The sequence below is a fragment of the Coturnix japonica genome, chromosome 5 (genome assembly GCF_054131305.1).
Source record: "Coturnix japonica strain WE chromosome 5, WE-NBRP24, whole genome shotgun sequence".
NCBI lineage: Eukaryota > Metazoa > Chordata > Aves > Galliformes > Phasianidae > Coturnix > Coturnix japonica.
Genome location: NC_140667.1, coordinates 13,192,482 through 13,217,708, shown reverse-complemented (window position 1 = coordinate 13,217,708; position 25,227 = coordinate 13,192,482). Strand labels below are relative to the sequence as shown.

Sequence of the window (25,227 nt, the reverse complement as noted above, 5' to 3'; positions counted from 1 at the left end):
CACTATGTGTGTGAGTGCGTGAAAATCCGACACTATGTGTGTGAGTGCGTGGAAATTAATTAGTCACCAGCTGTGTAGTATATTCGACACTATGTGTGTGAGTGCGTGAAGTTCGACACTATGTGTGTGAGTGCGTGGAAATTAATTAGTCATCAGCTGTGTGTGTATATTCGACACTATGTGTGTGAGTGCGTGAAAATCCGACACTATGTGTGTGAGTGCGTGGAAATTAATTAGTCAACAGCTGTGTAGTATATTCGACACTATATGTGTGAGTGCGTGAAAATCCGACACTATGTGTGTGAGTGCGTGGAAATTAATTAGTCACCAGCTGTGTAGTATATTCGACACTATGTGTGTGAGTGCGTGAAGTTCGACACTATGTGTGTGAGTGCGTGAAAATCCGACACTATGTGTGTGAGTGCGTGGAAATTAATTAGTCAACACCTGTGTGCGTGAAATTGGACACTAAGTGTGTGAGTGCGTGGAACCAAATTAGACACTAAGTGTGTGAGTGCGTGGAAACTAATAGACACTAAGTGTGTGAGTGCGTGGATATTAATAATTAGACACTAAGTGTGTGAGTGCGTGGATATTAATAATTAGACACTAAGTGTGTGAGTGCGTGGATATTAATAATTAGACACTAAGTGTGTGAGTTCGTGGATATTAATAATTAGACACTATAGACACTAAGTTTGTGAGTGCGTGGAAACTAATAGACACTAAGTGTGTGAGTGCGTGGATATTAATAATTAGACACTAAGTGTGTGAGTGCGTGGATACTAACAAGACAATAAGTGTGTGAGCACGTGGAAAATAATAATTCGACACTAAGTGTGTGAGTGCGTGAAAACTAATTAGACACTAACTGTGAGCGCGTGGAATCAAATTAGACACTAAGTGTGTGAGTGCGTGGAAATTAATAATCAGACACTAAGTGTGTGAGTGCGTGGATACTAATTAGACACTAAGTGTGTGAGTGCGTGGAAACTAATAGACACTAAGTGTGTGAATGCGTGGATATTAATAATTAGACACTAAGTGTGTGAGTGCGTGGAAACTAATAGACACTAAGTGTGTGAGTGCATAGATTCTAACAAGACAATAAGTGTGTGAGCGCGTGGAAATTAATAATTAGACACTAAGTTTGTGAGTGCATGGATACTAACATGACACTAAGTGTGTGAGTGTGTGGATACTAATTAGACACTAAGTGTGTGAGTGCATGGAAAAAAATAATCAGACACTAAGTGTGTGAGTGCGTGGATACTAATTAGACACTAAATGTGTGATTGCGTGGATACTAATTAGACACTAAGTGTGAGCGCATGGAATCAAATTAGACACTAAGTGTGTGAGTGCATGGAAATTAATAATCAGACACTAAGTGTGTGAGTGCGTGGAAACTAATTAGACACTAAGTGTGTGAGTGCGTGGAAACTAATAGACACTAAGTGTGTGAATGCGTGGATATTAATAATTAGACACTAAGTGTGTGAGTGCGTGGATACTAATTAGACACTAAGTGTGTGATTTCGTGGATACTAATTAGACACTAAGTGTGTGAGTGTGTGGAAACTAATTAGACACAAAGTGTGTGAGTGCGTGAAATTAATAATTAGACACTAAGTGTGTGAGTGCGTGGAATCTACTTAGACAATATGTGTGAGTGCGTGGAAACTAATAGACACTAAGTGTGTGAGTACGTGGAAATTAATAATTAGACTCAAAGTGTGTGAGTGCGTGAATATAAACTAGACACTAAGTGTGTGAGTGCGTGAAAACTAATTAGACACTAAGCGTGTGAGTGCATGGAAATTAATTAGACAGTAAGTGTGGGAGTGCGTGGATATTAATTAGACTCTAAGTGTGTGAGTGTGGAATCTATTTAGACACTGTGCGTGAGTGCGTGGAAATTAGTAATTTGAGACTAAGTGTGTGAGTGCATGGAAATTAATAATTCGACACTAAGTGTGAGTGCATGGAAACTAATAGACACTAAGTGTGTGAGTGCGTGGAAACTAATATACACTAAGTGTGTGAGTACGTGGAAACTAATAATTAGACACTAAGTGTGTGAGTGCATGGAAATTAATAATTAGACACTAATTGTGTGAGTGCGTGGAAACTAATAATTAGCAGACACTAACTGTGAGTGCGTGGATATTAACTAGACACTAAGTGTGTGAGTGCGTGGAAACTAATCAGACACTAAGTGTGTGAGTGCGTGCAAACTAACTAGACTCTAAGTGTTTGAGTGCATGGAAATTAATAATTAGCAGACACTAAGTGTGTGAGTGTGTGGATTCTAATGAGACACTAAGTGTGTGAGTGCGTGAAAATTAATCAGACACTAAGTGTGTGAGTGCGTGGATATTCAACACTGTATGTGTGTCTGCACATACCTGAGCCCTTCCCTCCCTTTGTGTGTGCTCCCACTTATACTCTGTTGCCCTTCTTCCCTTGTGTGATGTTTCTCCTGCCCTGCTGATGCCATTCTCTTTTGTATCCCCCACCCCTTCACCCTGTGTTGATGCCCCATCTTTGCCCACTGAAGCCGACTCATTCAACCCTTACCTCCTTTCTTTTAGATTTCAGCTCCTTTTTATTTTGTCAGCTCATCCTTTAAACCTGTGATGGATACTTGTAGCCAGCTTGCTTGCAAATCAACATCCCAAGCTGCAGCCTGTTGTGTTACTTTAGTTTGGCACCCGCACTGTTTAACACACACTTAGCTTATGTAACATCAGAACAGAACCAATCCATCCTGAGGGCGCAGGGCAGCAAAAGCCCAACTGAGGAACAAGAGGCAGAACTTGGTTTTGAACTGCTTTGCTCAGTCCTGATCACAGTGGCCAACTGAGCCCTTCCTCGCAGCACCTGCAGTTCTGTGACAGCCCAACTCGGGTGGACGCTGCCTGTTTCTGGACTGCTCAGCAAACACGTCACACTTACAGGTCTGTCCAGTTGTCATTATCTGGTGCCAGTGCTTCAGTGATACGCTCTCTATCCTGTACAGCAGTCAGGGGCTCAGTCCATCTGCTCAGCTGTGGTTTGTCCAACATAACACAAATCTGCGTATCTAATATTCACTAGGGTGAGGTTTTTCTTGTTCTGTGTTGGTTTATTTTTTTTAATAAAAAGCGGGGAAAACATGTGGCTCTGTCACAGGCCCAGCTGGAGATGAACAGATATGCACCTATGAGGCAGTGCTGCATGGTCCATATGAGAACAGCTGGGAAAGGCAGAATGTACAAGTAAGGGCCATGCAAAGTTGTCATTGGAGATATTTGGCGAACACAGTCAGTTATAAACAGGGCCCTCAAGGCTGACCCGCAGGGAGGAACGGAGCTGGGTGAACCCGCGCTCCATACAAGAGCAAAAATGAAGCCAGCAGCCTGCAAACGTGCCTCAGTCATCTGCCTCCAAATACAGGAAAATAACTGGATTCCATTTTGCTCAACACAAGCCATTTCAAGTGTTTCACCCGCATGTAGACATGCTTCCTGTTATTCCCTACAAGTGTAATTTTCCATTTTCCCAAACAAAGGATGGGAACAGGAACCTTGCGCTATCAGCCCTCACTGCTAATAATACAGCCTGCAGCTGAAGCCACATGGAGGCACTTCCTTTCTTTATTCTGCAGCACAATCTGCTTACAGGCTCACTACAGGACGGAGCAGCAGTGACCAGCTTCTCACCGCCACCCCCTCTTAACCACTACTTCCTATCAGTTTGAGATCAACAGGTAAGACCACTTCTATGGACAGCCAGTACTACGTTAATAATTCAAGCTCAATAAAGTTAGGGAGTGAGAATCAACAGAGCACTTTTACTGATCACCACCTCTCGGTGTGGGACGCATTGTTCGCCTCTGATAAAAATCTGGGACCAGTAGAGACATTTTTCCTTTCTGTTCCAGCCTGCTCTCGGGGCCTCTAACGTGGCTTTATATTCTCTCCTGACAGTTATCTTTCCAACTTTTATACACAAAAATATCCTCCATACACTTTGTGTTATTCAGAGTGCTGTCAAAGAATGGCCCTAATACTAACTTCAGGTGTGCAAGATAACAAGGTAGCCTAGTGCACAAAGCAAGGATCCCTGTTAAGCACTACATAATTCTCGTTTGGGATGCAATACAGAGCCCTGGCTTCTGTTCCACACATCCCCTGGGATGTTTGTTTGCTGTACTGAACCATGAGCTGACTGCTCCGTTGTGGGTTTCAAAATCTATCTTGGCTATATTAATCCTAGGAAAGGCAAGAGGAGGAAAGAACAGGACTATCAACACATGTGCTGGAGAGGAAACAGGGCCCAAACAACAGGCTTATTCATAATCAAGTACATCTCATATTCCATTATGTTGGACCGTTTATGGTAAATTTTTCTTATATGCACCATATATATTGCATTTAGCAAACCACATACAGCACAACTACAAAGCCTTCTTTCATAAGCGACAACTGGTATACACTTAGCAAGTGTATCAAGTCCTGCAGAGGGAAAGTGCCAATCCAAAACATTTTCTGTACTCTTTGTAAAGCTGCCACTGGTGCCATCTGCTCCCAGGGGCTCCAGCAGGCAGACAGTGGCTCACGTCAGGCCAGAGGTCAGCCATCAGCAGCCTGGTGCTCTGTCAGCATTCCAGCTATCAAAAAGCACCCCCTGACATTTCCACAGCTCATTTGTCCTTCCCTGCCTTCTATGGCATCTCAGCAGTGTTACCAGTAAGGACAGTTTTCTCCTTTTTCTCCTCCTCCTCCCTGCAGGCTGCACACGTGGTAATTTGCCTCTCTGATCTGACCTTACCAAACCAGCTCCCAGCAGTCAAAGATCCGGTCCTCCTCGTCCTCCACAACACCACCACCCTCCACTGAGAAGAGGGAAAAGGACGCCCAGCTGCCATGTCCTTTCTGAGCACAGAGACCTGCTTGCTCTGCGCCTCCTAATTCCAGTATCCTTCCCCAAACTCCTCTCAAGGCTTTGTGGAAAGTAGGAAATGCTGACTTACGTATTGCACACTGCCATGGTCTGACACGACTCCCCTGTACAGAACTCTGAGATTGTACTATATTGTAAGTTGATGTGATGAAAGAAAGTTGTTGCTGAAAAACAAACACAAAGGAAACAAGTTCAGAAATGAAACACTTGCAAACACCGGTTGTCCTCCCAGCGATTATTTAAATAGATCGAGTTAAGTGACCTCAGCGCCTTAAGCTTGCATCCGTACTTAAACATGATTTAGTTAAATGAGTCTAATGATGAACTGCAAAACAAAGAGGTACAGAGAATGAAAGCTCTTGTTTTGATTTAAGATGAAAGCGCTACGAGGCTTCAGCTCTTATTACTCACAAAGCAGCAAGACTGGAAAGTGTCTCTGTCATCAGCCTCACCTTTACAGCAGAACGCTCTGTTACCAGCTGAAGGCAAACTATTTGCTGCATTCTTTTGAAGTCAGACTTAAAATGCACAGTGGCTACGAAACAACGTTACCGGTCCCAAGGCTGTATCTCTCTTGAAACTATCAGCATGAAAACGACTATCCTGCTACTTTTTAACAAACCTCCTGAGAGATTCACATTTTCACACTGTGGGACCCCTCACTTCTTCTTAATGAGCCACCATAAAGTTTTCTAATACTGATCCAAGTAGTTTCTTGCTACTGCCGCACTCTGTTGGAAGCGAAAACATTGGGTGAGAGCAGCAGTTTGAACCAGGTGAAAGAGCAGCACAAGAAAATACATCAGAACTGAGATGTGTTGATACAGCGCTCAATTACAGCAGTCACTCACATCTTCTGAATCCCAGTCTGGCTGCAGTTTCAATTTGCAGTAATTCCACCAAAGCCTGGATGGAATGGAGAGCAGAAATCTGACCAAAAGACTCCTAAACTTCTGGTTGTTGAGCAGCACTCAGCTCTCATAAGAGCTTTACTAAACTACAATGCTTCTGGCAGACCCACAGCTTGAGTGAGAAACACACTGAGCTGCACGTGTAGCAGAGCAGTCAGAAGGGGAAGCGATGGTCCTCACAGGAGCCTTAGAAACTTTAATGCCCTTGGTGCCAAGGGAAGACAAAAGAAGGAACGCATCCAGCCTCCCCAGTGCTGAGCACGGCTGCTTTGTATAAGACAGCTTAATTACCAGTCATGGTATAATGCCATGCATTATGCAGTAAGGCATCAACAGTCATGGCGTGCTTTGCTAAGCGCTGAAAACAGCAAAAAACAAAAAAAAAGCAGTGAATGAATGAAGTGCCTACTTGGGTGTGGGCAGCAGCCTCAAGGGCTGTGGGACCAAAATACTCACTGTTGCTGGCGAGCCACTCATTGAGGTCTATTTCTCGTGGTAACATCACCAGCTCCTTGAATTCAAAGTCAGTAATTCTGGACTTTGTGTACTCAGGCTCCAGGTAAAGTTTCTTCTCTTCCGGCGCCGGCTTTTTCCCATTTGGCTTTCCCTTGGACTTCCTGCAAGAGACAAACAAGAAGCTGGGTTAGATGGGTTACCTTCACTGCAGCTGAAGAAACCTGAAAGAAGCCTGTTTACCCAAACTCCTGCATTTGTTCCCTGCTGATTCTCCTGCTTCCTGTCCCCTCAGCCCAACTCTAAATAAAGCACAAGATGGAGAAAGCGCCTTGAATTTCTGTCACTTTGTTTTAAGTTACTGGGAAAGTTTTGTACGGTATAAAAGACTGAGCAGCTGCTACTCCATTCCTTTTCTGTCAGTTTAGACTGCAAGTTACTTGGGAGAGTGGCAGCCAGTCTGCACCTGTGAACAGCTGTGGCAGCAAAATGGCACCGCACACACAGGACATACTCCGATGTGAGCACACTGCCCACCTGCTGCATCACAGCTTACCGCTACCTGCAGTCAAAGCAGGCTGGTGCAGGAGGGCTCCCCTTTGGGAAAATGCTCTTTCCATGCTGTGTTTTGGCATGGCTTATTCAAAGCTACAGCATTACTCCGTACTGCATCCCTCCATTCTCTCTCAGGTTCCACACTTCCTTTGGAAGTGAGCAGTGGTGACTCCAGGAGCAATGGCAATACAAAACCTAGTGTATCCGAGACGGCACAAACAGCAGTTTGGTTTCTTTTTTCCTGAAAACCCATTAAAGTCCACAGCAAGCAGCTACCAGCAGAGCTGTGCCACGAAAGAAGCCTCCATGAGGACTGATCAAAGCAGACTAACAGCATCCCATAAAGTACATTTCTTTCCATGGCACACCATGATTTTTCATCTCTCATTTCTCAGTGTTTGCTGTAATTATTAGAGCTTTGCTCCCACCCTGTTTTTAATACCCTCAGACCACACTGAACACAACCAGAATTCCTGGGATGGGGTTTCAGGATGGACATTTGAGCAAAGCCAGTGGGCCAACACTTTGCTTTATTTAGGCTATATGTGTCCAAACAGCTGCATATCCATTTGTTTCTACAATTAAAACTTCCACCTAGTTGGAAACAGAAGCTCTATTTAATATGGGGGGATAGGAGGGTGGGGGTGGACAAGTGTAGTAGGGCAATGCTTGGTACACACTATCAACACATGAAAGAGATGCTGGGATTTTTCAGTGCCAAGTCTTGGTTAAAGAGTGGGGTTTTAGGGACGTGCAAAGCCACGACAAGTCCACCTTTGCAGATAAGGACACTGAGTTTGCTTTTGAAACATATCAAGGCAATTGTTTTGCATTCTGGCTCTTAACACACTTTAAAAACAACCCAAAACCAACCTTCAAAACACGGATCCAAAACACACACTTGATTTTTGCCTTATGTCTGAGTTGCACATCTTTCCTAGAATGGTGTTTCACACGTCAGTGCTTTTCCCAAAGAACGTATGGCTCTTTGGATTTCTCTTCTTATGGGCTCTTCACTGACGCACACACCAAACCCATCTTCAGAATGACTCATGGTCCCCATCTTCAACACTGTAGGCAGAAGCATGCCGTAACTTTCTACAACTCAGTCAGTCACCAGGACTGTCACTGCTCACCACATAAAACTTTCATTAAGCCTTGTCACGTTTCTCCCTACCCACCAGAGTGACCTCAAGATGAGAAAGGAATCATCAAGGGAAACTTCCAACAGCAGCGCGATATGCGCACTCTCACAATGTATTTTCATGCCACAGATGAGCAGAAACAACCACAGGCAATCTCCAGTCCAGAAGAGATGGTTCCTCTGTATTTCTACACATTCATGAGTAATGTCACAGTTAGAGAGGAGCCTGTGACACAAGCATCTTTCTGAAGACTACATGTACAGTAGGAGAATCAACTAAAACCAATACTTAAGATGACCAGCTCAGCATGTAGCTGCTTTTCTTTCACATTTCCTGTCCTCTCCTTTCTCCACAGCACTGCATCCCAATCCAAATGAAGCCTACAAGACACATATCCCTTAGGTTGATTTAATGAAGTAATTTGGACTAATTCACACAGCCGCTGCCCAAAGGGATGTCCTAGGACGTGTGAAGTCAGATATTTCAAAGCAGAATACTTCTAACACAGAGCAGTTACTCAGACCGGCAGATCCTGGTTCTCAGCTACACATTCTTGTCTTCAAACCCTTATATTTGCAAGATTGCTTTTCAACCTCATCATGTAAAAGTGACCTGGAGATAAGAAAGAAGCGTCCATGAAAAAACTGCAGAAGGGCCTTGAAGGTATTTAAGAAGGTATTTAAGATGTACTTCACTTAAGCCTGGGCGAGAGGCTTCAGGTTTTCAGAGAACTCAAAACAATACAAGGAAAACACAACGGCAAGAAAGAACAGTCTTCTTTGATAATTTGTAACCTGACTTTATAATGTATGACACAACACGTTTGTCCTGTTCACTTTGCAGGACTACCATATTAAGACTTGAAACTACCTTACCCTGACAGTAAATAGCATAAATCCACTTGATACCACGCGCTTGGCCCCGAGCTAATAAAAAAATACTCAAGGGCACTAATTTGCCTAATTCCAAACGTAAGCTGCCTTACTCCTACACTGCTGAAGCCAAGCCTGGCATGCTCCAAGTAGCACCTTTATACCTGCTGGACCTCTGCAGAGCCACTGTTAATGTCTACCCAGAATGCACACTTTGGGTCTGTTTTTTTCCAGCTGGTTGGCTGGGGAAAGGAGCAGGTTTCAGACATTCGTAGATGATTTTTTAAAGAAATGAGAGTTACAATTGAGTAATACTCGGGTGGAATATGCTTACAATTTAAAAGACTGGTTTGAAAAACCGCATTAACCACTTGGGAGAGGAGAAGCAGCGTGGATAGAACAGACTGCGTACCTCTGCTTTACTTCAGGGTACTTAAACCAAGAGCCCCGGGTCAGGGCTGTGCCACGTCAGCAAAGAGCAATCTTCAGAGTGGAGGAGGAGGGAAGAGAGAGACAAAGAGGTCACAGATAGTCTGTCATTGAGCCAAGACTGCAGAGGGAAACCACCGGAGGAAGCTGGATGCAGGAGACTGAGACAGGCCTTCCAGTGACGAGAAGCGGATCGTGTTTACCTCATTCTCACTTTGGCATCTTCTTGACATTTCAAGGAAAGAATCAAAAATTCGGTGCTAGGTATTTCCCACAAGTTTGCTAATGCAAACCATTATGAGCAGACCTCACACCGGGAAAAATAACCCAAGCACACCCAAAGCTCATCTCCACCCAAACGTCAGCTCTTTGCTGGATTACTACAGGCAGCCACTTTGCATCTTTCAGCAGATGGTAAGTCTTTCCACAAGTGCCTCAGTCTGGAACTGGATCATTTCAAACAGAAGCTTCCTGAAGGAACCCATGCCCTGCCCCTTTCCAAAGCTTTGCCTCAGTTTAAGAATGAACCCGTCTCACATGTACCATCACAAAACCTGCAGCAAGGCCCGTGAGCACTGATATGAAAGGGTTTTGATTCACGCCACCAAAACCTGAATGTCAAAGCACCATCTGCGGCACAAACTTCTTTTTAACTTTTAGCAGCTGCTGAGCATTAAAGTAAGACCACAGCATTTGTTTCATGACCTGACAATTTCATGACCTGTGTGCAGTTTGGTGGGGATATTACATGGTTCAAACACTGTAACTACAAACAGAGATACATCCCAGTTATAGCAATGCCAAGTTCTGAAGTGGACTGCGCATCTTTCCTCAGGCACAACCCCGGTTACAATGTCAGGGTTTCTAGCATTAATTCAATCATGCTCAATCTGGGTTGCAAAACCATTGGTTTAGCTTAGAAACTATCAATAACAGTCAATACTAAAGCATGTTCTTTGCAGACTTAGAAAGCTGGAGCAGACAACAGTATAGAGAACACAGTTTAAAAAACATGACGGCATACAATCAAGAGTCAACAATTAACAGCAGTGTTCCGTGTAAACCAAAGCTCAGACACGTAGTAAAAAGCAAGAAGTCAACAACTCGGCTTCTTTCTGCTCTCCTTTCCCTCCAGCTCCACCACTGTCTCAAAAGCTTGTAAGAACCCATCATCTACCTGGAACCAACTCCAAGTGTGCAATGAGAAGCATCTGTTACTCTTTGTCGTGTGCTGCAAAGTGTTTAAATGCAAAAGGCCTTCTTCCATTTTTTGTTTTAAGGTACACAAATACAGAAAAGAACACATTGCCATTTCTGAGCTGTCCCAAACGCCCTTATTAGGGAACACTACAGCAGCAAACACAAAGCAGCAATTTCAGAAACAGTTCATTCATCCTGCTTTCAGCGAAAGGAAATGTGTCAAAAAGAGCAGGATTGCATTGTTCTACTCAGGAAACACCCAACTCCATCACCTACAGCCTATTTACTGGAAAATAGAACTCAATGTCATAAGGGCAGTGCCTAAAAGAAAAAAAGCCCATATCCTAAAGCTGGCAAAAGTCCCGATTTGTGTTTACCTCTGTCTGTCTTTCTTAGCAATGACAATTCTGCTAAATATGCCAGGTCAGCGTGCCCCCGCTGCAGCTGAAGAAGCGGCCACTGCACAGCAGTATGGGGAGGTCTGACAAGGTCAAACCAAAACCTTACTATCAGTGCTTGACTATCAATGAAGGAAAGAACACACTTAGGGAAGCCAAGGAGAGGCAGCACTCAGCAGTTTTTACTGACAGGTGAACCAGTGTGCTTATTAATTCTTCAGATAAGTCTCAGGATATGTTTGGTTTTGTTTGGTTTTAGGCACTCCTCTAAGATGCCGTGGGCCAAATTACATCCAGGAAGAAGATACAGAGCAGGAAAAAGAGATGGTAAAAGAGAGGTCATGCGTGTGAAGCATCATAACAGAAGGTTAAGCAAACCAGCTCCAGCCTGAGTACGTTCATTACTGCCTGGGCGTCCACAATCAGCCTTGTGTTCACCTGAGAAAACACAGCAGCTGGAAACTTGCCTGGATCTCACTGGAGCAAGAGAAGTGTACCATAACCAAGTGAGAAACAGGCCTGCTGGGCCACCATCATCTTCCTGGGCTAAGTACCTTGTTAAGATTCAAGTACAAACGCCAGTTTATCACGTTGCTTTGTTACCTCCTCTCAGTTAATCAAGATCCTTTCCTTATCTCTCTCATTTCTCTCCTGATCAGATGCCAATAGTTTTTTTGGTGCAAAAAAAAGCCTTCTTTGAAACATCTTCAAAGCATGATCCAGGTATTAATTTTAAAACCATAGGAGAGAAGTATTATTCCCAATTCATAGCAAGAACTGGCTTTCAGATTCCAAGTTTATTAATGGTACAAAGACTAAGATGTGCTTCAATTTTAACTGATACAGCTTGTTTTGATCGAAGCACATGGGAAGCAGCCAGATTTAGCTGAAAACAGGTCAGGGACACCCTGTGGACAAATGTGGACACTCTGCCCTGCCTGACAGCTCACATCACTTTGGGATTGTAGCAGGCATAAAAGGTTTTGGTCATATGAGCCCTATTTATTACAAGTTTGACCTCAGAAGAGATAACAGTGGTTAGTTAAATCAATGGTGCGTTTTAAAATCATCTCTACTTATTCAGGATTCCAGCTGTCTGACTCTGCTATAAGCACTGTCTTGCTGTGCCTTTTTTATGTGCCATATTCAAGGTTGGGAGGCATTTTTGTTTGCTCGTTTCTAGAAACAAGCACCACACACAAGAGTAACTTTGGAAGGTTAAGCTTAATAAAACAACAAAACCAAACCCTACCAAAAAAACAGATCTGCAGACCAAACCCCAGTCACTCTGTGCCCTCTGGATCTTGCACCAATTTCAGGTTCCAGTCAGCTCTTAGATATGCTGATCTCCATTAGAAAAATCAACAGAACAGGTCCTGCAAGCTTTACATGGCAAATGCCTCCCAACTTGCAAACTTAAAGATGCACAAACCACCTCAAGTCTGCAAGGATCAAAACTGTCAAAGATAATGAAACTTGCACTACAAAGAGACTTACTTATGGGCTAAAGACTTTTATATAATCGATGCCATTTACTACTCCAGGTTGACTGGTATCACCCCAGGAATCCCAAACCAATTTACAAGTGCTTCCCAGCTGTGACAACTAGTTGTGACACAGACAGTGCTGGCAAGAGTGGAGCGAGAGCCCGGGGTTCATAGGGATGCATAAAAGTGTGGCACAAAAAGAGAATGCTGTTTTAAAGAAGATTAAAAAATACAGGATGCCCACGGAATGTTCCGAAATCACAGAATAGCTTTGCTTGCAAAAGAACTTAGAAACCACCTATTCCAACCCCCTGCCAGGGGCAGGGTTAATGGGGACACAGGGGGTTGCCAGTTTGTGCCCTACAATCTGCATGGCTCGCAAGCCATAAAGTGTTGGGGTTGAAATGCTGCAATACCAACTGCAACATCTTTGTGGAGAAGTGCCTTCTGAGAACGTACAGTCTCCAAAAGCAACACCGCATTACAGCGACTTCGGGTACCTCTATAGTACCCCTCCCTCCCCCAGCAAAGGGGAGAAAACCAAAGCTCTCGGCCCTCCACGTGTTTCATAAGGAAATCAGGCTAACTGCTCCAAGATTTACTCCTCTTTTTTCCCCCACGATGGTTTACTGGAAAGAAGTTATCAGTTAATTTCTGGATAAGAATCTTCTGCGTAAGTGTGGGAGCCTTGAACCAATTCCCAGCAGGAAGGAAAGAGTTTTATGAGTGAAGATTTGATTCCCAGTGACAAGCACCCACCAAGAACAACAAAGCAGCAGGTTACACCAGCTTTTATACCACAGCCATGAACACTGTGTATTTTCCTACCCTGGCCATCCTTATTTCCAACACTGGTCCACAGTCATTTCCCCTCTGATAGGTGCAAGGACTGGAGGCTTAAAGGCTGCAGTCACCGCAAAATAACCCCTTGGGAATTCAACATGTTTATTTATTTGTACACGACACAAGAAAATTGGAATTGGCCTCATTTGTAACAGAAGTGTAGTTGAAAAGGAGAGAGAATATTTGCATTTCTCCTTGCCTTTAAAACTATACATGTTCAGTATCTGCATGGGGAACTTTCAGCAGTCCCCATGTGCTGCTTTAACCAAGACCAGAGCTGAGCCTTTAGCCCTAAATGCCACATGCCAGAACACCCAGACCACAAACCCTGGGTGTACACGTACACTCTCAGGGCCGGGAAAGAGAAAAACATCAGCATGGGAAGGGAGACCGACCGTGTAAGGTATTAGAATGCAAGCCCAAACCAACTGCATCATGCAGCACAACTGTTCATGGATTGCTGCGGTCAGACTGTCTCTGCAGGGCTTGAGGAAAGAAAGATGTTGCATTTTCAGACTGTCTGTGCTTCTTCTCACCCCGTGTTCTCTGACAGACCCCCCGTGACCTCAGCTCCATTCCTCCCACCTCCTGCCCCGGGTTAGTTGCGGGGCTGGGGTACGGTGCAGCTCCAAGGAGGCTGCGCAGAATAAAATGTCTTTGGCAGCATTTCTGGTCCTGCTCCTTCATTTTTGTTCTGTTTTTAAAAGTTACCAATAGTTTATTTAAGGGGAGGAGGAAAGAAGAATGTGCCCTGCATGCCAGGGAAACTTTTTCTCCTGGATTCTCATAGTGGCTCTTTGCCTTAAAAGGGAATCTTTGCTTAGCCTCCGGATGCTGCGCTGAAAGCAGTCGGTGCCAAGGCATGGCAGGCATGTTAAGGATGACAAATGCCATAACATTATTTTATAATGCTGCTTCTCAGCAGAAAGCCCTGAACGATACTGTAGGCCCAAGCTAGGTTCCAGCTGGTGCTGTTGGCAAAGCAAAGAGAACACAGGGCACCTGCAGTACTGTCTCCAGGACATCAGGCTTTTCCCTTCTTTCTGGAGGACCCCCCACCCCCCTCACACCTCTCCCTCCTGCACCCTTTGCCTGATAACCCCTGGTGTCAGCTCTGCTTGCCCCTCACAGTGTGGCAGCTGTACAGCAACTGTTAGGATGGTCAGTTCCTTGCTGATGGCAGGGCACTGTTGCCACTCCTTTCCTTCTGATCAGACTTCCCTGTTTACTCTTTAATGCAACTCTGGGAAGAAGGAATACAGAGGCATGGCCAGGCTTGCAAACAATTTGGTTAATACTACAAAAACGCTCAGAGTGCATTCTTGTGGTAAAAACATGCTGGACTTGAGTTTCCTTTCTTCTCTGGGCACACCTGCCAGAACACCTCTCCAGAGCAGAAGCTGGACCTGCACTGTCCACCTGCCTTTGGGGAGGGGCTCCTGGATGCAGGACCCTCACACAGGTCCAGCTCTCCACCAGCCAGCAAATGGGAGGGGCTGATGGAGACAGAGCCCCAGCACCGTGCAGGGTACAAGTGCAGATTACTTCTGGGAGCAAGGGATGCAAGGGGGACAGAAAGTGATCATACACCATTCGCTTCCATTTTGAACTGTTTCTTCTAGCTTTATACACAAAAATACCCTCATTCAGCCAAACCAGGAGATGCCAAAGCAAAGTCTCAGCAAAATTCTTGTCCCAAATGATTCAGTACAGTCCAGGGTTTTGGTAATCTGAGGATTAGGAAAGTAAAAAGACACAAATCTTTCCTAATGTTAATACCCAAGGGCTTTACAGAGCCAAATTAGGACTGCTGCAAGAGATGCAGTAGGTCACATATTCAGAGTGTTGCAACAATTAATGTACCCAATGCTTAGAACAAACCATAGAGCAGAACACTGCGTCATAGGTGCCAGAGTCCTCAGCGTGTGACAGAATTGGGGTGTTTTCTTCTCATCTGTGTTGTTTGCAACCCTCCAACTGTGAGTGAGCTCTGGCCAGCTGACAAAGCAAACCCAAACCTGAGTAAAATAGAGCAGAGACCTGCTTGGAAATGTATTTCTTAGGGTGTTTCCCCTGCTGCAGCAACTCACCCCTAGGAGGATACTTTCAGAGCAGACCTCGAGAGCACACAGGGCACAAAGGGAGCAGAGAGGCTCTGCTGTGAAATTCCACAGGGCAGTTCTCCAACAGCATCTCTGCCCAGCCCCTTCTGAAATTCTTCAGCTGCAAACATAAGTTGGAGCCCTGTGTTCTGGGGTTTGTCTTGTTAACACACAGCTCATTTTAGTGCCCAGGCATACATGTTGAAGCCACCAGGATGCTACCATTCCCTTTTTCTCTCTTAGAGGAAAAGGTCATTCCTATTGTAGCAACACAAACACTTTTTTAACCATCCACAGTGGGGCATGCTATGTGCGTGTATATATACACATATATATCAATCCTATTCCAACTGGAATAAGATTCATCTCACCTAACCACAGATATCTGCATATATGAAGATTCATATCTGAATTGGCTATATCCTTTTAAAGGCAGCAGAGATAAAGAGCTTTGTGTGTGTGTGCGTGTGTGTTTTATACTGGACCAATATCTCCACCTGAGGCAGAGACCTACAGCATAGCTTAAGTTTCTGCAATTAGAACACACAGGCGAAGGAGGAAAGGGGCTCTCAGTTGAGAGCAGACAAAGGCAGATGCCATATGCTGCAGAGGGAGCTGTGGAAAAGAACCACAGGAACAAGTAATCTGCACCGAAATTTGAATGCAAGTAAGTTACAACATTCAGAAGAGCTTTTTAAATACGATCATTCTGGAGACAAAAAAAAAGCCTTTTGCAAAGAATACAGAAAAAGCAAAACCCAGCCAATGAGCAACAACAAAATGTGCCTGTATCTCTCCAAGATTCTGTAAAGAGAGAGAAAATGCACTGCAATAAAAGCATGGAGACTTCTCTGTGTGTGTTCAGACAAAGCAATCAACTTCAGCACTGATTTTTTATTTATTTTTTTGGTTGCTACTTTCTCTGCTGCAATCCTCCATTGGAATACACTTAAACCTTATTTTGACTCCTGCATTATGATTAGATTCAAGTTCTGGCAGCAACCACTCCCCCTGCTTATTCTGATGCAACCCTGTTATCTTCCCAGGAGAGCACATGCAATACATTTTGGTCCACCTTTGCAGGGAGGGAGTTCACCAGCAGAGCACACAAACCACTGAAGACACTACTTGTTATCTTCCAATCCAAACTGTAGAGCTGGCAGATTGCAAAGGTATCTTTCCTATTTCTCTGAGCAAATTTGATTTGGAACCCTCCTGGCCTCGTAAATGTGAGATTTCACAACGTACCTTGCACAGAGTTGCTTTTCAGAGTAGAACTGTGCTTTAATAGCAAGGAATTATTTCACCATGGAAACCTGGCTTTAGTGCTCAGACTTCTTGCTATATAGCCCAAGATACACAAATGCAGACAGCCTGCTCTGCTCGGAGTACCAGGCTGCAGACAGGTTTGTCTTTGTACACAAGTGTTTGACTTTCCTCACAGCCCTTTCCCCACAAAAACATTCACCCGTCTAACAGTGCTAACTAGATTTAGGTACTAGCATAGCCTAATCAAAACCTACAATAAAGGACGTGTGTTAGAGATGCAAAGCCCAGCTCACCACCTTACCCACATACTGTGATTCAAAGGATAGATACATATAATGTCAAAGTCTTGTCAACTGAATTTTATAGTTCTGAACTTTCTAGAAGTACAAAGGAGTTTTAAAATCTACTTAATAACTACACTAAGCAGCACAAAAGGTGGCAATGTGGGCTGCAAGATGCAGTCCCCAAGCAGTTAATGGGAGCGCTCACTGTGAGTCAGTGCTCCCAATAGATAAATACCTCTCAGCATGGTGTGACATGTCAGCTCACAGCTGAGCTCAGCCACGGCTGCTGCATCTCACTCACCCCAGCTCCCCAGAGGCAAGGAACAGCACGGGGCTGTCTTTGTTACTTCCGGCAGGACCAGGCAAGTTGTGATGGAGGCACAAAACGTGCCTTGAGTTGGAAGGCTGTGCTGGCTGCTTTATGGGGACAACAGATTCAGTAAAGTCTTAGATACAGAGCAAAGGAAAAAGCTATAGCTTGTCTTCACTGCTCACAAAACAGTTTTGCATGCCTGCACCTGTGAACTTATTCTTGAAGTATTTGTGCTAGCACACATATGCAGCTTGTTGCACCAAGACACAGCTGTGAGGAGTTCATTAGTTAATGAGCAGGTTGGGCAAAGAAAAATCAACATGAAGCAGCAGCTCCACCTGAAATTCAGATCCACTGTATCAAGCTTGAAAAACTCATTGCTTAGGTTTTAAGTGATCTGTGGCATTTTTATTAGGAAGGACATTCAAACGGCTAGAAGTTACCACAGGTCACGGTCAGTTCTCTCTCAATGGCAGCTTTAAGGATCAAGAATGGATTTATTCTTTTTTCCCTTCACATTTCTCTTAGACTTTTTTCTTTATGTAGGAGAAAGTTGGCTGAGAGAAATCCAACCTCTCCTGGCATTCCTCAGGTCTTGTGGTAACAGAACAGTACTTCCTGGCCTTAATACAAACTGTCTTGTCAAAGGAAAAACAGTTCCTAGTTAGAAGGCACAAACTGCATCTCCTCACAAGGTAAGAGTTGAAGGTAAAAGGAATGACAGCATTATCTTCATTAGCTAACTTTCATTAACGAATATGTACAAAACAGCTGCTAATCCAGCTATTGGTTAATGTTTAAACTTGGCAGCAGAATGATGCAACACTGCCCATTTGGTTCTGTCACCAGTAACACACAGCCCTTTCCCCACCATGCTAAAATAGCAGTGATTCCTGACCCTGATTTATTAATTTCCAGGATATTCTGAGGGAGAAGGAAAAGCTGAATTAGAAGAACCTTTATAGATGCATCCCAATCCACTGGCAATCACAAAGAAACAAGAACACAAATCCAAACTTGCAGTGTTACTTTCAATGGCTTCTTGAAATATAAATCCATTCATTTAATTAAATACTGAATGTGCAACCAAGGAATTGGTTAAGGAAGATGAGTTGTTGCACTCACAAGTAGCAAGCCTGCATGAATTCACAGTTTCTCCATTCACACTAGCAAAGACTATTTATTATCTAAGGTTCTTACCCAGTGCACACTGTGGAGACATGCTTTTACAGTAGCCTTTCTAACCCAGCATCACACCCCAAATCAAGGGGTGGTTGTGAGCAACTCCCTTCAGACACAGCCTGCATGGCTTGTTTCAGCTCTTGGCAGCATTAGGCAGATCACAGTAGCTTTGTAAAGAGGTAATCATGTGGACTGGTGCACAGCTGCATTAGTAGTTCCACTGCAAAGAAATTAAAGATGATCACTAACAAGGGAGTAACTCTCAAGAGAGCAACTTCATCACTGGGTGATTCAGTTCCCTATACTTAAGTCCCTGCTTCAAAAATCAATAGGAATCCTTAGAAAGCTTGTAACAGAAATCAGTCAACAGATTTGTTACAACTGATGATGTAACTAGACACAAAGACAAGCACTGAATGTTGAAAAACAAGTATTTCTTTTGAGACAACACAATTTTCCTTCACTTTCCAAGAGCTGATCGGGACCCTAACTTGACTCCTTTCCTTTGCATGTTTGTTCTGAGTAAAAAGGTAGTAGTGTTATCATTGAGGTCTTCATACAGAAAGGAATCAAAACAACCTACTTCATAAACTTCCTTTCCATCACCTTGTCAAACACCAACTGCTGACAGAGCAAAGACTCTGTAAGTCTTTGGTGTTCTGAATCTGGGATATGTGGTCACAGTGGAATCAATGGCAAGTCTGGCGAGTATCTAAGCATGAGTGGAGCTAACAGGGACACGGAGTCATCTCCCTTGGCATTTCAGAGCTGAAGTCACCATGAAGAATCCCAAGCTGCCTTTCTTAATCAACTCCAACTCTCTGTGGCCTGCTGGGATTATTTTGTTCAGACACGGAGCTGTTAAGGGTTTTTGTGCTTTGTCTCTATCTGCCTTCCCGAGGACGGACAGCTGCACTCACTGCTGATTCTTCTTTTTTCACAAACATAAGGAATTGGAGACAGCCACGATGTTCCTTACACCCAGGGAGCAGCTGCTACAGCCAATCCCTGTTGTCTGGGCAAAAGCACTTCTACGCTGGCTTCAGTATCAGAAAGAAATTAACTTGCAAAATTAGCAGAGCAGCATTTCCAGGCAAGCTTGAACAACCTACCTATTAACTGTTGTTAACATTAGGCCTCCACTACTTCTGAAAAGCAGTTTTTCTTCAAAAAGGAACATGTTAACCCATATATCCAATGCCTTGCTCCTTCCAAAGGCCACGTGCCAGCAGATCTTAAAAGCAAAGTTTCATCTTCTCTAGGAACTATTTGCCAAAGTCTTCATTAAGATTGTGTTGAACCCCACAACACCAGGGATTAAGGGAAAACATTAGGAAGAACTTCTCAACAAAAAAAAATTAAAATGCTTTGCCTAACTCAGTTTTGGCATAGCTGCAGAAAAATATTTATGATACGAAATGAGACAGAGTTTGCCTTACCTATTTAGGGAGATGACAACTACCACCAGCAAAATGTGTTCCTAACAGCACACCTCTTCAGCAAAGATCATCACAAATCAGAAGAGAAAAGCTCTCCTGGGTCTAACAGAAGTAGAGACAAACCAGGAACTGCACCCAGAAGGATGAATGCTGCATGCTCATACTTTGTGTACATTTATATCTGAAACCATCTTCCAGGCAGAAAAAGCAGTTACTAAGATCATAGAGGAAACCCTACACTGAAACAGCCACATAGCAAAGAAACACGATAAAAGAAGGGTGGATGATTCCAGAAGTTTCAGATTACAATCAAATCTATTCTAAATTGTCCACGAGGAATTTCCAGAGGAGTAGAAGGAGGACACTCGCACTCCTAAAACAGAGGAAAACGCTGTTAATCCCCAGGCAGACGCCCATCCTATACTAGGCTCTCAAGATACCTTGCAGGGTTATTTCACCACACAGAGGAATTTTAGCAGTCATCTCCCTCTGGCTATCACTTCACCGGATGTAGAGCACGTAACCAAAATACAGCTCAACGTTGTGAAATACCTCTGAATGAAGAAAGACCAACTTCTTCATTAAGCTAGCATGCCATATGTGGTTCAGAAGGTTTCATAAACACACCGGGATCGTGACACTCCTGCAGTGCATACAAGTGAATGAACTGACAACTATCCCAAGGAATGGAGGCGTGCCGGCTGCACAGGTCTGCTCAAGAGACACAGCCTCTTTCCAGAGTGTAGCTTCAAGTCCTGAGCTCCAGAAGCTGAGCAGGCTGTTAGTAGACACCTCCAGCAGAGGTACTGGACACTCAGGTGAAAGAACAACCTCCAAAAGCCCATCTGTGCTTTCAGATGCATGGAAGAGCTACCCACAAAGTCCCATGTCCAGGTCACACCTTGCCAGAGCATGAGATGTCGCAGACCCAAAGTACCTTTTGTCCTTCCCAAGCAGCACAGCAAGAGTCCCATGCATGTCACTGAACAAGAAGTCACCTCCTGTTACAGAAATATTCAGTGAGACACAGCAAGACAATTACTGATGTCAGTTGCCCTGAACCATAAACATTTTGAACTATTTTGGTACAATGGAAAGTTGTGGGAGGGAGAAGGAACAAGCATAGGATAAAAATAGCTGACACGGTTTTGCCTACAAGCCCCTTCCCACCACGCTGCCTTCTCCCTTCACTTCTCCCTTCCCTCCTCCAACTTGTGCATTTATCAGATTAGGCAGAGTTAATTAATTATAAATGCCATACATTGGAATGAATTGTCACAAACATTTTCAACCAGAAGTAGGATATAAATGCATTTATTTTGGAATACTTGCTTCAACCTTCTCAAAACACACATGCCACACATTTGGCTGTGTGAGCCAAGGCAGCCCCAGCAAACAAGCTCTGCTTCTACCCACCTGTATCCTGTTTCATGCACATGTTTAGGATGACTGCATGATCACTGACAAACAAAAGCCAAAGTCAGAATTAAGCTGTTTTCTTTCTGATCTTGCTATGAATCAAGGAAGATAAGGGTTACAATTATTATTATTTGTTTAGAATTTCAAAGCACTGGGTGTAAGAATATCTAAGTGCCATCCAAAATGCCAACACAAGCTTGTCAATTCGTCTATGATGGAATCATTTATCACACTATTGCAAGACAAATTGCTACATTCTTGGAAAGTGACTGCAAAAATTCCACTTCATTAGTACTGCCCACAGTAGGCATGCCTACACAGAAACAGCTTTGTCTTGTACTTTGGTTCCCAAATCAATCCCTGAACATCACTGTAAGACAGAAGGCTCCCTCTGGAGAAAGGAGTTATCTATTCCCACACTCATCCTGGACTATATGTACATACAAAAAGCACCATACTTCATCAGAAGCGATTAGACAATGGTATCAACTCCATAGCCTGCATTACTCCTCCTTTGCAACACCATATCCCCAGTTATTGTCAGCTGTCCCAGAGGGACTAGTTTTCACTGGAGCTTGGAAAGGATAAGCACTGACAATGAAGATGCATGCTAAGTATTTCCTGACATTCACCCATGCAGGACTTGCAGTGCTGCAACACAGCAAATGCTGCACTTCTGAGCTGCACCTGAACCAGGACTCTACCTCTGACACTGGCAGTGCAAACCACGTCCTCATGTCCCCATGCCAGTTCTCATGGCCAGCTCAGTTACCTGTGGGGACCAAGAAGGGGAGACGCCTCCTGCAGCTGAGCTTTGCCTTCCAATTCTGCTGTTCAAGGCCGGTAAAAAGCACAATTCTGCATGGTCATCAGCAGTTTTTAAAAGCAGAACAATATTCAGGGTTTCTACATTGCTCCCCCACCCCCCTCTGTCTGTCCCTAGAACAACCAACTTGTAGGGGAAAAAAAAAACACACAACAACTGCATCCCTTTCAGTGTGTTTTGCTTCTTCCCCCTCCCCCCCCCCCCCCCCTCCAACCACTGGCTAAAAAAAAAAATTACACAAAGTTCATTACAGGAGAGGGGAAAAAATGAGAGCAACGTATTTCAAAAACATCTGAACTGAAATGAAAGCCCTAATTAAGCACTGGGCTAAGGAACACACAACTTCATCTCAGCTGCGCTGTGATTAATTTAAAAGGGGAGATGGCACTTTTCCAATGGTATTCTAATTTTTCTTTTAAATCATCAGAAGCACAGAGTCTTGGTTCCATCCCTTAAATGTTAAACACAGTTTGCTGGCCCGTATGATGAAAGATATTCGCATCTCCAAAGTTCTTCATAGTTGAATCACTAATAATTTAAAAGAGTAACAAACCTAACAGTTGCTTTCATAAAAAATTAATGAGAAAGGCTGAGAGCACAGCTGCTGCTTTTGTTACGTTTTTTGCCCTTTCTGGTTCAGTTGTCTTTCCCCACGCTCTTTTTATCACCTCTCAGGTGCTCACATCGGCTGCTGCTTCTCGTGAATGAATCCCCTCCGCTTTCCCTCCCAGAACCCGTTTTTCCTTTGGCAGCTCTTACTCCTGGTGTGACGCAGGCACTACTTGGCAGCAGCAACCAGAGGGACCACAGCCCACATCACCAAGCAGCGAGAACAGGAATACTGAAAGCTTCCAGAGGGCACATCATTTACAGGCATCCACAGCTCACTTAACTGTTATACACAGGGAATGTTGCAGAGGAAAGTTGTACTGCTTCAGTATCTCGCAGGATAACTGAGCCTTCTAATTGCCAACCAGTAAGTCCTCAGGGAGGCAGAAGCAGAGAAGCCAGAGAGAAGCTGGGAGCTCTGTCCTTTCCCAGGTGTGATGCTGTACAAGTGCTCGGTGGCCTGGGGAGTAAAGGTGCAGTGTGCGGGGGAGGTGACAGCGATGGTTCTCAAGACTAAAGCACAGTAGAATGTTCATAACATCACACTATGCACAAGCAGGACATCTCCAATCTCATCCCCATGCCATGGTAAGGCCTGATCAACACCAGAAAAGTGGCTTCACCCAAAATTTCGCATTGATTCACCTTCTGCACAGATAAGAGGAAACCCAGCAAGCAGCATTTCAGAGGAGTGGGCTGAAAAGTTGGATTTAATTGTCCTGCACTCACTCTGGAATAGACGGTCAGCCATTCCAACGAGGGTAGGACTCATCTTACTTCACTCCATACACCTACAGTATCTATACCAACAAGAGTGCCAGGCTGGCAACGCACCCCTGCAACCAGTCATGTTCAAGTGTCCTTTTCTACCAGCACTAAAACACTCAAAGCTCAGCGATGGATGCCTACGTTCAAGAAAACCCTCCACAACTGGCACCATTTTTAACTTAAACCAGGTCCCATATGGTTCCCCCTTCTACCACTGTGGGCCTCCCACTTTAAGCACCTGATTTTTGCAGTAAGGACACTTTGGTGACTTGGCATTTACGCCAGATCCTGACCAGTTACTGGACTCCTCTCTGAGCTCTTAGAAGAAGACGAGTTTCTATTTCAACAGAACAAAAGCTGAAAGGAAAATGAAACAACACACACAAAGTCACGTGTTTTCGCAAGAAAAGAACTAAGACAACCATTCTGACATCTAAAGTAAGTTTGTTACTTCACACTTCTGAACTCAAAAACGAGATAACTCAGAAGGAAGAGACACAAGGGAACAAACAAAACCCAAATCACCTCTATCCAGTCACAGCTGCAGCACGTGTTTGTTGTTAATTCCACATCCAAAATATCTCATGTACAACAGCAACTTTTTCCTGCTTTCGCTATAGTTTTATAGCGTGTGTAGTAAAGAAACATCACGAAGAAAAGTAAAGAAACATCACGAAGAAAAAGCAAATAAAGTTACGTGCAAGTTCTGCACGTAGTCCAGTTGCAGGAGAAAGGAAGAGCTTTTGTTATGCTTTATGGAAAAGCACACACTGAGCACACATAGATCTGCCCCGCTGCTCAAGTCACAGGAAGTTACCTACTCTTTATGATAAACTGCCAGGGATACCAAACAAAAGCCTTGGCACTACTTCCCTGCAGAGGCACCCATCTATTTACATCTGGGACTGCTGCCAACAGAGCAGCTACCAAGAACTTCAAAAGGCTCCCAGCATGAATAGCAAGCTGCTGGCCAAGGGATTTTATGACATGACCAGCTGCCTAACACCATACTGAGTGGTGTTAACCCCCCAAAAATACCAAGAATTGATGTTAACCTTGTTAAATGCTGAGAAAGAAACCCGAGTTCCATAAACTAATGTTTTCCACAGGAAGGAATGTATTTATGTTTTTACAGAAAAAGCCTGAGTGTAACGCAGCACTTCTTGAAAAGCAGCTGAGTGGTTCTTATCGAGCTGCCTGTGCCAGTGAACGTGCCCCATTTACACGGGAGTTCCATCCCAGCCTTAATAAAGGCTCCCCAAACCCGTCCAGGGAGAGAAGGCATGAGTCAGAGGAAGAGAGGGATAATGTTTCTGTTGACAAACATTTAACAATTGGCAACCAGTAGTAGGAACGGGGACAAATGAAAGCTTGCCAAATAAAGTTACGCTGGAAGAACAAGGCTCCTTTTTGGAGCAGCACCGCCATTCTTCATCCAGCCGAGAAAATATCCAACCGCATTTAGCCAAAATAAAAAGCTGCAGTTGTTGAAGAGCAAGGCTACTAATCCTAATGTTTGCGGTGACGTTTTTCCCTGCAAACCGGGACGGGTTTGAACTCCTCTGAATCATATTACTGCGTGTCCTCTGCCAAAGAGTCTGGTTTTGGTCTCAGCAGTCATACACGTCTCACTGTTCACAAAACTACTGAGCCTCATGAGCAATTTTTTCCCCTCATCTTATACGACATTCCTGCTCGAGGCATGCCAAAGCACGTGCGGAGCCTCGGTCAGACGCCTGAGAACCAGGTCTGTCTGACTGCACCCACAAAGCCAGG

General features: G+C 44.1%; 1 protein-coding gene across 13 annotated transcripts in view; it reads right to left on the bottom strand.

The window, feature by feature from the left end:
• MOB2 (MOB kinase activator 2) overlaps positions 1-25,227 on the bottom strand; it is a 112,200-nt gene that overhangs the window by 5,143 nt on the left and 81,830 nt on the right. For 12 of the 13 annotated variants that reach the window (XM_085548391.1, XM_085548389.1, XM_085548390.1 and 9 more), the window contains 2 exons: positions 6,315-6,475; positions 5,018-5,111 (listed from right to left, as the gene is read on the bottom strand). In XM_085548391.1, the coding sequence (XP_085404517.1) occupies positions 5,018-5,111; positions 6,315-6,360 (140 nt within the window). In that variant the 5' untranslated portion in view covers positions 6,361-6,475. Of the gene's footprint in view, positions 1-5,017; positions 5,112-6,314; positions 6,476-22,742; positions 23,139-25,227 lie in introns of those variants that run through there. The other variant, XM_085548392.1, reaches the window with a different exon arrangement.